Source organism: Miscanthus floridulus, chromosome 4 (assembly GCF_019320115.1).
Source record: "Miscanthus floridulus cultivar M001 chromosome 4, ASM1932011v1, whole genome shotgun sequence".
Taxonomy (NCBI): domain Eukaryota; kingdom Viridiplantae; phylum Streptophyta; class Magnoliopsida; order Poales; family Poaceae; genus Miscanthus; species Miscanthus floridulus.
In genome coordinates, this window is record NC_089583.1 from 88202840 (window position 1) to 88212664 (window position 9825).

Genomic DNA, 9825 nt, shown 5'->3' on the forward strand with positions numbered 1-9825 from the left:
TATTCCGTCGGTGTTCTGTTTGTTTATCACCGTTTGAGAGTCCTGACAAGTGGGTCCAGGTCAGTCAAAACATCCATAATATCCCTCTCATCCCTATCCTCTCTCTCTCTCTCAAACTCGATCTCTCTTCTCGTGCGTGTGGCCGAGGTGGAGCTCGCCCACGCGCACCCGCCACGGCCTGGGCTAGGCTGGGCGGCCGCGCGTAGCAGCGGCGCCGAGGCAGTCACCTTGAGGATGGCCGTGGCCAGAGCGGCCACCATCAACAGCACAGCCCTCTCCTTCTTCTTGGCCGTGGCGGCGCGCCTGCACCTCGCCCGGGCGCGGAGCGCGCGGCGGGCACGCCCACAGCCGTGAGCTCGAGAGCGAGCTCCGTCGAGCGGGGCTCTGCCGGCCGCAAGCGCGAGGGGAAGCCGAGCGTGGACGAGGACGCCGCTGCCGGAGGGGATGGCGGTCGCGAGCGCGAGCGTGAGGCCGGGCGTGGACGACGCTGCCGCTGCCGGAGGGGATAGGCGGCCGCGAGCGCGAGCGTGAGGCCGGGTGTGGACGCCGCCGCCGCTGACGGAGGGGATGGTGGCCGCGAGCTCGAGCGCGAGCTCCGCCGAGCGGGGCTCTGCCGGCTACAAGCGCGAGGGCGAGCTCCGCCGGGCACGGACGCGAGCGGAGGAGGAGATGCCGGACGATGAGGAGCAGGCGGTGGCGGGGGCGCCGTGCGGGGCGTGCAGGACGCTTTGGCGTAGGTGCGTGCCGGGCTACGTCTTCGCGCCCTACTTCACGGCGGACGACTTCGCAGCCGTGCACGGCGTCTTCGTCGCCAGCAATGTGTCCAAGATGCTAGAGCGCATCGAGCTCCCCGAGCAGCGGCGGGTGCCCGTGGCGACGCTCGTCGAGGGTGCCAAGGCGCGGCAGCGGGACCCTACCTTCGGTTGCGTCTCCTACATCCGTATCCTCTAGGAGGTGAACGACAATGCTAGGGAGCAAGTGGACGCGGCGCGGGAGGAGATCGCCAGGGAGTACGACGCCCTGGCAGCGGTCGAGCCCCTTCCTGTTCCCGGCGCGCGAGCACGAGTGGGAGCTTTGCCGGGCGCGGGTGCGAGCTCCGCCGGCGTCGGACGCGAGCAGCGAGCAGTGTGGACTAAAGAAGTAAGAGGATAGGACAAGAGAAGGGTATTTTGGTCCTTTATACTGACCGGGCCCACATGTAACGGTGAAAAAACGAACAGAACACCGATGGAATGGCTTGGAGAGCAAAGAAGTTCAGAACGATGTCACTCGTGTGCGGTCAATTTTTTTAATGACTTATGTGTAATTACAAACTTTTTTAATGACATACATGTAAAAGCCTCTAAAAGAAAATGGCGCGGGGCTGGCGCACGGCCATGAGTTCCCCATGTCGATATGCAAATCTGGCCAGAGGAGACATCACTCACTCGATTTAGGGGGTGTTTGGGTGCCCCTCCTAAATTTTAGTCGTTGTCCCATCGGATATTTGAACACATGCATGGAGTATTAAATATAGACTAATTACGAAACTAATTACATAGTTTACGACTAATTTGTGAGACGAATCTTTTGAGCCTAATTAGTCCATGATTTAACAATGTTTTGCTACAGTAAGCATGTGTTAATGACGGATTAATTAGGCTTAAAAAATCATCTCGTGGAGTACTGACGGATTATGTAATTTATTTTTTTATTAGTATCCAAACACCCTATACAATATTCTTCCGACACATCTCTTAAATTTGAGTAACGAGATCCAAACACCCTCTAGTATTCTCCCTCTCGTCTTTCAGCAATTCAGCTCTTTGGTGCTAGCATCAGTCTCTCAGAGGGGTGGTATGTAGACAGTTGACATGGACAGGCGAGGGAGAGACGGAAAAAAAGAATGGCCATGCTAATCCAGACAGCTCAGCGTCCGAACGCGACGCCATTCGCGGCGAGCTCGGCTTTAGTTTTACTGATTGACCGACGGGGAGAATCAAACTGAGCGTTCGTGCGGTAGACGGGAGACGGCGACGACGGTTTCCAAGTTCCAAGCCCCTGCGGCCGTCCATCGTACGCCAATCCCGGCTGGCTGTAGTCGGCGGTGCTTGCGCGCGCGCTGACGGTTGGTTTTGGGCGGGTTTCGCTTCGTTTCCTGCTAGATCGTATCCTTGGCTGCGCGTCCGCGTCGGCCTCGGTCAGTCCGGGCGGCTGGCTACCTGCCCCGGTCCCAATCCAAACCCAACCCACCCCACCCCGCCCGCCCGCGCACGGCCGGGACGGAACAACCAGCACACGACCCGTCCGTGCGACCGCGTCCTACTTAGAAATTCTAGCGTTGTTCGTTTGGCTTATAAATCATATTTTTTTTAAGTTAATAAATAGTATTTTTTTTTCACACCAAATCAGTCAACGATATTTTCAGTGATAACTTATCAGCCCAGCGAACATGACAGCCTTTCCCGCTCCAGACGCACCCAGCCCGTGGCCCTCAGCGCGCCATGTTGTTCACGTTCCTTCGCCGTTCCCGCCAGGGAGCGCGCCACGCGGCCGAGGTCGCGACAGGTGGGCAGGTGGCCCAGCCGAAACCGGGAGGCAGACACGCGAGGCCGGGGCAGCGTCGTCAATATGACGACGCGACAACGAGGCCGAGGCCGGAAATAACACGCGGGGCGGGCGGGTCGCTGTCGCTGTTGCCTTTGCCGCTGCGCTTGCGCGTCCGCGGAAGGGGACGCGTCCCCGTCTTCCCACTTCCCCCAATAAAAACCCGGGCGCCTCTCGTCCATTCCTCGCTCGCTCCCCTCCCCGCGGATCACAGGCTCACGGCCGGCCTCCCAATTCGCAAGCTCCCCCTCCTCCTCCGTCTCTCTCTCCCTGCCTCTCCCACCCTCCGAAAAGCAAGCTCCGGCCGGGCCCGCCCGCCCGCGTACACACACACAGACACAGGCACGGTTGTTCGGGTTCCTTTTGCCAGGTGCACGACGAGCATGGCGCAGCGCGACAAGAAGGAGGAGCCCACGGAGCTCCGGGCGCCGGAGATCACGCTGTGCGCCAACAACTGCGGCTTCCCGGGGAACCCGGCCACGCAGAACCTGTGCCAGAGCTGCTTCTCGGCGGCCACGGCGTCGAGGTCGTCGTCGCCGCCGCCGCCGCCCCCTACCTCCTCTTCCTCAGCTTCAGCGCCGGCGGCCGCGGTGTCGCAGCCGAGGCCGGCGCTCGTAGACGCAGCAGCGGTGGAGCTGCTGGCCTCTCCGGCTGCTGCAGCCGTGGGCCAGTCTATGGAGGTCGTCGCCGCCGCTCCGGCCGCGGCGAGGACGTCGGTGAACCGGTGCTCCAGCTGCCGGAAGCGGGTGGGGCTGACGGGGTTCCGGTGCCGGTGCGGCGAGCTGTTCTGCGGCGCGCACCGGTACTCAGACCGGCACGGCTGCAGCTTCGACTACAAGGGCGCCGGCAGGGACGCCATCGCCCGGGATAACCCGGTGGTGCGCGCGGCCAAGATCGTTAGGTTCTGATCGACGACGGCGGTGGAGGAAGTAATTGCAAGAAGATTCAAAGGGCGGGCGGAAGGGGAAAGGCATGCAGATGAAAGAAAGAAAGGTCTTCGGTGTTATTATGCTGTTCTTGAACGTGTTTGATTTTAATCTCCTTTTTTTTTATATAATTTTCCTACGGGAATGGGAGGAAAAGAGGTGGACGAAGAATAGTGTAATAATAATAATAATAATGGTGGTGGTGGTGCTGTGGCGGTGGTTAAGGGCCCGAAACGATGAACAAATGGGTTGGGTTGGGTGTATGTATCTGTCACACGCAACTTTGTGCAAAAACTATTAGTGTCTGTTTAGTTCTCAAAATTTTACAAATTTTTTTAAGATTTTTCATCACATTAAATCTTTGACATATGCATGAAACATTAAATATAAATAAAAAATAAAACTAATTATACAGTTTAGACAAAATTCATGAGACGAATCTTTTAAGCCTAATTAGACTATGATCGGACACTAATCACTAAATAATAAAAAAAATACTACAGTAACATTTTAAAAAAATCGGCAACCAAACAAGGCCTAGCAGTACATTTCTCGTCTCTCCGATTTTCGTACAGAAAACACCAGCACGAGCGATGATTGCTCAATCATTCATCAGGCTCGTAATCATCTCTGCCGATCCCGTATGTCCTCCGCCTAGACTTTTTCAGACCGAGAATGAGAATTGAGAAGCAATCAACTCCTCTTTCCGCAGAAGTATTATGCCCCCGTGTGGCCCACCTGCTCCATAATGGAACCGCATTATCGCGCCGCGGTCGGCACATAGTCATCTCACGGGCCGGCTGGGCTGGGTCCCGTGCCCGTGCCCGTGCCCGTGCCCGTCGCCGTGTCACGCGTCGTCCCCCCGGGTCGCTGTCGCGGACGCCACATGGACCGGCCGCAGTGGAGACGCATGCCACCCGCCGTCCTCCTCTCCTCCCCGCTCGAGGCGCGCCATTGGCCGGCCGGCCAACCGCTCGTCTTTCTCCGCGCTGTTGCCATCGCAATCGCAGCCCCGACCGGCGCCGGCTGCTGGCCGCTGACTTGTTCACCCCTGCTGATCCGTGATCGCCCGTCGTTAATTAATTATTATCACGTTGATAGATTATTGCTGATGGTTGGCGAGTTGTGCTGTTCCTTGTCGATGCGTCGAGACTCGAGAGGCTTGCTAATTCGGCTGCTCGATGCGCTGCACGGCAGCGGTCAGCGCAGCGCATTCATTCAACTGGTAGCTTGTTGCTTCTTGTTTTCGCTAGGTGCTGCAGTTTTTTATTCAATAGGCGCGTGGCAGCAGCGACTAACAACTGTTTACAGTCCGTACAGACTGTAAACTTTTACCTGAGTTGTTTTTATCTGTGTAAAATTGTTGGACAGTATTTTGGTGCAATGTTTTCGAGGGTTCACACTGATAGGGCGGGTGCATCATAATAATCGCCAATTTTTCAGGTACCGCCAAGACGATGGATCATTCTACTTCCGGGTTTGACGTGGAAGCGCCTCCATATGCTGAAGTGTCCACCTTTCCGAAGCAGAGCCGAGCACGGATGAATAGTGTCGGTGTTTCGAGTCACCATCGACGAGTAAATTTCTAGTATTGCACGTCTGACTCGGATGCCTAGAGGACACGAGGTTTATACTGGTTCGGGCAGAATGTCCCTACGTCCAGTTCGTCATTGCTGCTCGTGTTATTAGCACCGAAAGTTTATAATATGGTTACAAAAGGGCGAGAGAGGGACAGGTCCTAAGTCTTTGATGGAAAGAGTGAACGGGTGCCGAGAGCTCGGTTGCCGCTCAGCCATATACTTGTGTTGTGTTCTGGTCGGTTCGAGGTTTGATGGGTTGGTGATGATTCGATCAAGTCTGACCTGGATTGATCCGATGCGTTGCGATGCCCCTTGTGGGACGCCCTGCTTTTTCTTTTATAGGTCACGGAAAGAACAAGAGAGAGATCCGAAGGCCTTCAGGATCGTTGGGTCTTCTTGAAAGGTCCTAATATGGCTAGAGGAGGTGAATAGCCTATTTAAAAATCTACAAATCAACTAGAGCAATTTGATTAGTATGACAAATAGCGAAATACAAACTTGCTTTAGCTCTACAAGGGTTGCAAGCCACCTATCCAATAATTCTAGTTACAATGAATTACTAGACACACAACTTGCAATGTTACTACTCACTAAGAGCTCTCAATCTTGCTACTCTAAAGAGCTCCACTAGATGAACTTAAAATAACAAAGCAAGCTCTTAATTCTAATTATACTAAAGAGCTTGCCATAACTAGTTTGCAAGAATATAAAAGAGTGAGTATGGTGATTATACCGCTGTGTAGAGGAGTGAACAAATCACAAGATGAATACTAAATCAATCACCGGGAGAATACCAAAGGGCAAGAGACAATCAATTTTTCTCCCGAGGTTCACGTGCTTGCCAGCACGCTAGTCCCCATTGTGTCGACCAACACTTGGTGGTTCAGCGGCTAAGAGGTGTTGCACAAACCTCGTCCACACAATTGGACACTGCAAGAACCTACCCACAAGTGAGGTAACTCAATGACACGAGCAATCCACTAGAGTTACCTTTCGGCTCTCCGCCGGGGAAGGCACAAGACCCCTCACAATCACAACAATCGGAGTCGGAGACAATCACCAACCTCCGCTCAACGATCCTCGCTGCTCCAAGTCATCTAGGTGGCGGCAACCACCAAGAGAAACAAGTGGATTCCACAGCAAAACACGAATGCCAAGTGCCACTAGATGCAACCACTCAAGCAATGCACTTGGATTCTCTCCCAATCTCATAATGATGATAAAACAATGATGGAGATGAGTGGGAGGACTTTGGCTAAGCTCACAAGGTTGCTATGTCAATGCGAATGGCCAAGAGAGTGAACTTGAGCCGGCCATGGGGCTTAAATAGAAACCCCCACAAAATAGAGCCGTTGTACCCCTTCACTAGGCACAACTCGGGGTGACCGGACGCTCCGGTTAGTTCGACTGGACACAGGACCCCAACATCCGGTCGCCTGATGCTTGCCACGTGTCATCGGCTTCAAACGCTGATCGCCTGATCTTAACGGTCAAGTGATGACCGGATGCGTCAGTTAGAAAGTGATTGGATGCAGGACCCCAGCGTCCGGTCATTTTCAGTAAGGTTCCAAACACAAAATTTCACGACCGGACACGTCCGGTCATGCTCGACCGGACTCACCCGGCGTCCGGTCACTCCACGTTTCCTCTGTGCGCCTCATGTCAGCGTACGTCAGCACTGACCGGACGCACCCTGCCAGTGTCCTATCACTCTTCGCGCTAGCGTCCGGTCACAAGACTGAGACGCGTGCTCACTACAGCTACTGACCGGACTCTGAACCCAGCGTCCGGTCACTCTGTGAACCCCTGTCTTTTCTATCTAGGGCGTCGGTGGCACCGTCGGACTGTCTGCACTCTATGGGTGGACACTCCACCGGGGAAGTTTCTAACCCTTACTCAAATGTGCCAACCGCCAAGTGTATCACCTTGTGCACATGTGTTGGCATATTTTCTCAAACATTTTCAAGGGTGTTAGCACTCCACTAGATCCTAAATGCATATGCAATGAGTTAGAGCATCTAGTGGCACTTTGATAACCGCATTTCAATATGAGTTTCATTCCTCTTAATAGTACAGCTATCTAACCTAAATGTGATCACACTCGCTAAGTGTCTTGATCACCGAAACAAAATGGCTCCTACTATTTATACCTTTGCCTTGAGCCTTTTGTTTTTCTCTTTCTTCTTTTTCAAGTTCAAGCATTTGATCATCACCATGCCATCACCATCGTCATGATCTTTGCCATTGCTTCATCACTTGGAGTAGTGCTACCTATCTCATAATCACTTTGATAAACTAGGTTAGCACTTAGGGTTTCATCAATTAACTAAAACCAAACTAGAGCTTTCAATCTCCCACTTTTTGATAATTGATGACAACCCTTACACAAAGATATGAATTGAGATTTAATTGAATCCATGTTGCTTGCCCATGCATATTTACCATGTGTAAAAGAATATGAAAAGTTTCATGAACTCTAAATGGTAGCAATTGCTCCCCCTACATATGTGCTAAGAGTTTGGATTGTAGCTTGCACATATGCTTAGATAGGAAATATAGGAGACAATTTTTACCGTATGATGCTAAGGATATAAGAGATGGACCTTTGAAGCATGATACCAAATGGAGTGCACCAATATACCATCTTTAGCACCATTAATAACTATACATTACACAAAAACTAGAATACCCCATGAGATCAATATTACAAACAAGGGTGTAGTTTCCATAAAATGAACATAAGTCTAGTTACTTAGTCTATGCATGCTAGTTTTTCATTTCACCATTCAAGCATATAACTAGCATACACCACACAAGCATGGATATTGAAATTTAGAACTTATGCCATGCAAGCAAATATATGAAATGCGCATTTAAATGCAACATACAAGTTTATGAGCTTGCTCCCCCTACTTGTGTGCATTTTTTTATGATCCCATTACAATGTCAATGTTTTTTCATTTGTTTGCTCCTTCTATCTTACTATCTTTGTGAATTTCTCCCCCTTTGTCAATAATTAGCACAAAAGATGAGCTCAAATTATAGATAGGTTGAGGTGAAACCATGTGAAATGAGGATTATTTTCCCAATTTGGTTCAATCTAGATTACTTGCAAAAGATATTTAACTCAGTTTGATCCAAGGACAAGCTTCTTCACACCTCCAAATAAGAGTTATCTTGTACCATGTTGAGTTAAACACTTGTAGCTTATTTTCTAGATCAAACACTAGGTTTACAAGCCCACAACACATGTCATATGCTATCCACTAGATCATTTCAAACATACTAAGCAATAGTGGTACCATACAAGCATCAAATTCATTTGATTTTAATGAATGAGCCTAGGACATGATAGGAATGACTAGATGCACTAAACAAGTCCTTAGCAATGGATGGATGACATGTCAATCAACTTTACCTTGTTTTGCTTGAAGGAGAGGCATGTCATGTAATGGGGGGTGCATCAACATATATTGGAGAAGTCAAGTATGTTCAATTCATTCCTTAGCTTGCAAAACCTCTTTTCATCAAGTGGCTTGATGAAGATATCGGCAAGTTGATCTTTGGTGCCCACACTCTCAATGCAAATGTCCCCTTTTTGTTGGTGATCTCTTATAAATGATGGTGGACATCAATATGCTTTGTTCTTGAATGTTGAACCGGATTGTTGGTGAGCTTTACGACACTCTCATTGTCACATAGCAATGGCACTTGCTTGAATTTAATTCCAAAGTCACTCAAAGTAGTCCTTCATCCAAAGTAATTGAGCACAACAACTACCAGCCAAAATATACTCTGCTTCGACGGTTGAAAGTGCTACACTATTTTGCTTCTTTGATGACCAAGACACAAGTGATCTTCCTAATAGTTGATATGCGCCCGATGTACTCTTTCTCTCAACTTTGCATCCTGCATAATCGGAGTCCGAATATCCAATCAACTCAAATCTTGCTCCTTTGGGATACCACAATCCAACATTTTGTGTATGCTTCAAGTACCTAAATATTCTCTTTGTTGCTTTCAAATGACTTTTTCTTAGTGAGGCTTGAAATCTAGCACACATGCATACACTAAACATCACATCCGACCTTGATGCGGTCACATAGAGTAGGCTTCCAATCATAGACTGATACATCTTTTGATCCACCATGTTGCCACTAGCATCACTATCCAAGCTTTCACTTGTCCTCATTGGTGTACTAATAGTTTTACTATCATCCATTCCAAACTTCTTGAGCATGTCCTTGATATACTTGCCTTGAACTCACAAATGTGCCATTCTTCATTTGCTTGATTTGAAGACCAAGGAAGTAACTAAGCTCTCCAATCATAGACATCTCAAACACACTTGCCATCATCTTTCCAAACTCCTCACAAAAATCTTGATTTGTTGACCCAAATATGATATCATCAACATAGATTTGCATTACAAACAAGTCATTTTCAAGCTTCTTGGTGAAGAGAGTGGTGTCAACCTTTCCCATCTTGAATCCCTTAGAGAGTAGGAAATCTCTCAATCTCTCATACCATGCTCTAGGTGCTTGTTTTAATCCATACAAAGCCTTTCTCAACTTGTAAACATGGTTGGGTTTCTTCTCATCTTCAAAACCGGGAGGTTACTCAACATACATAAGCTCAATGATGTACCCATTGAGAAATGCACTTTTCACATCCATTTGGTACAACTTGATGTTGTGGGCACAAGCATAGGCTAACAAGATCCTAATTGCTTC

At 49.9% G+C, this 9825-nt stretch overlaps 2 protein-coding genes across 2 annotated transcripts; both read left to right on the top strand.

Annotated features, from left to right (window-relative positions):
- Positions 1–567: 567 nt before the first annotated feature.
- On the top strand, positions 568–951 carry LOC136548771 (LOB domain-containing protein 17-like). The gene has a single exon (XM_066540178.1). It carries the CDS (start codon positions 568–570, stop codon positions 949–951), a length of 384 nt encoding a protein of 127 aa, XP_066396275.1.
- A 1801-nt stretch (positions 952–2752) lies between these two features.
- Positions 2753–3842, top strand: LOC136549939 (zinc finger A20 and AN1 domain-containing stress-associated protein 1-like). Its single transcript, XM_066541370.1, has one exon. The coding sequence runs from the start codon at positions 2970–2972 to the stop codon at positions 3492–3494; it is 525 nt and encodes a 174-aa protein (XP_066397467.1). The 5' UTR covers positions 2753–2969; the 3' UTR covers positions 3495–3842.
- The last annotated feature ends 5983 nt before the right edge of the window (positions 3843–9825 follow it).

Excerpts from the sequence above, each read along its gene's own strand:
- LOC136548771 (XM_066540178.1), top strand. The coding sequence starts at position 568 with ATGGTGGCCGCGAGCTCGAGCGCGAGCTCCGCCGAGCGGGGCTCTGCC.
- LOC136549939 (XM_066541370.1), top strand. The coding sequence starts at position 2,970 with ATGGCGCAGCGCGACAAGAAGGAGGAGCCCACGGAGCTCCGGGCGCCG.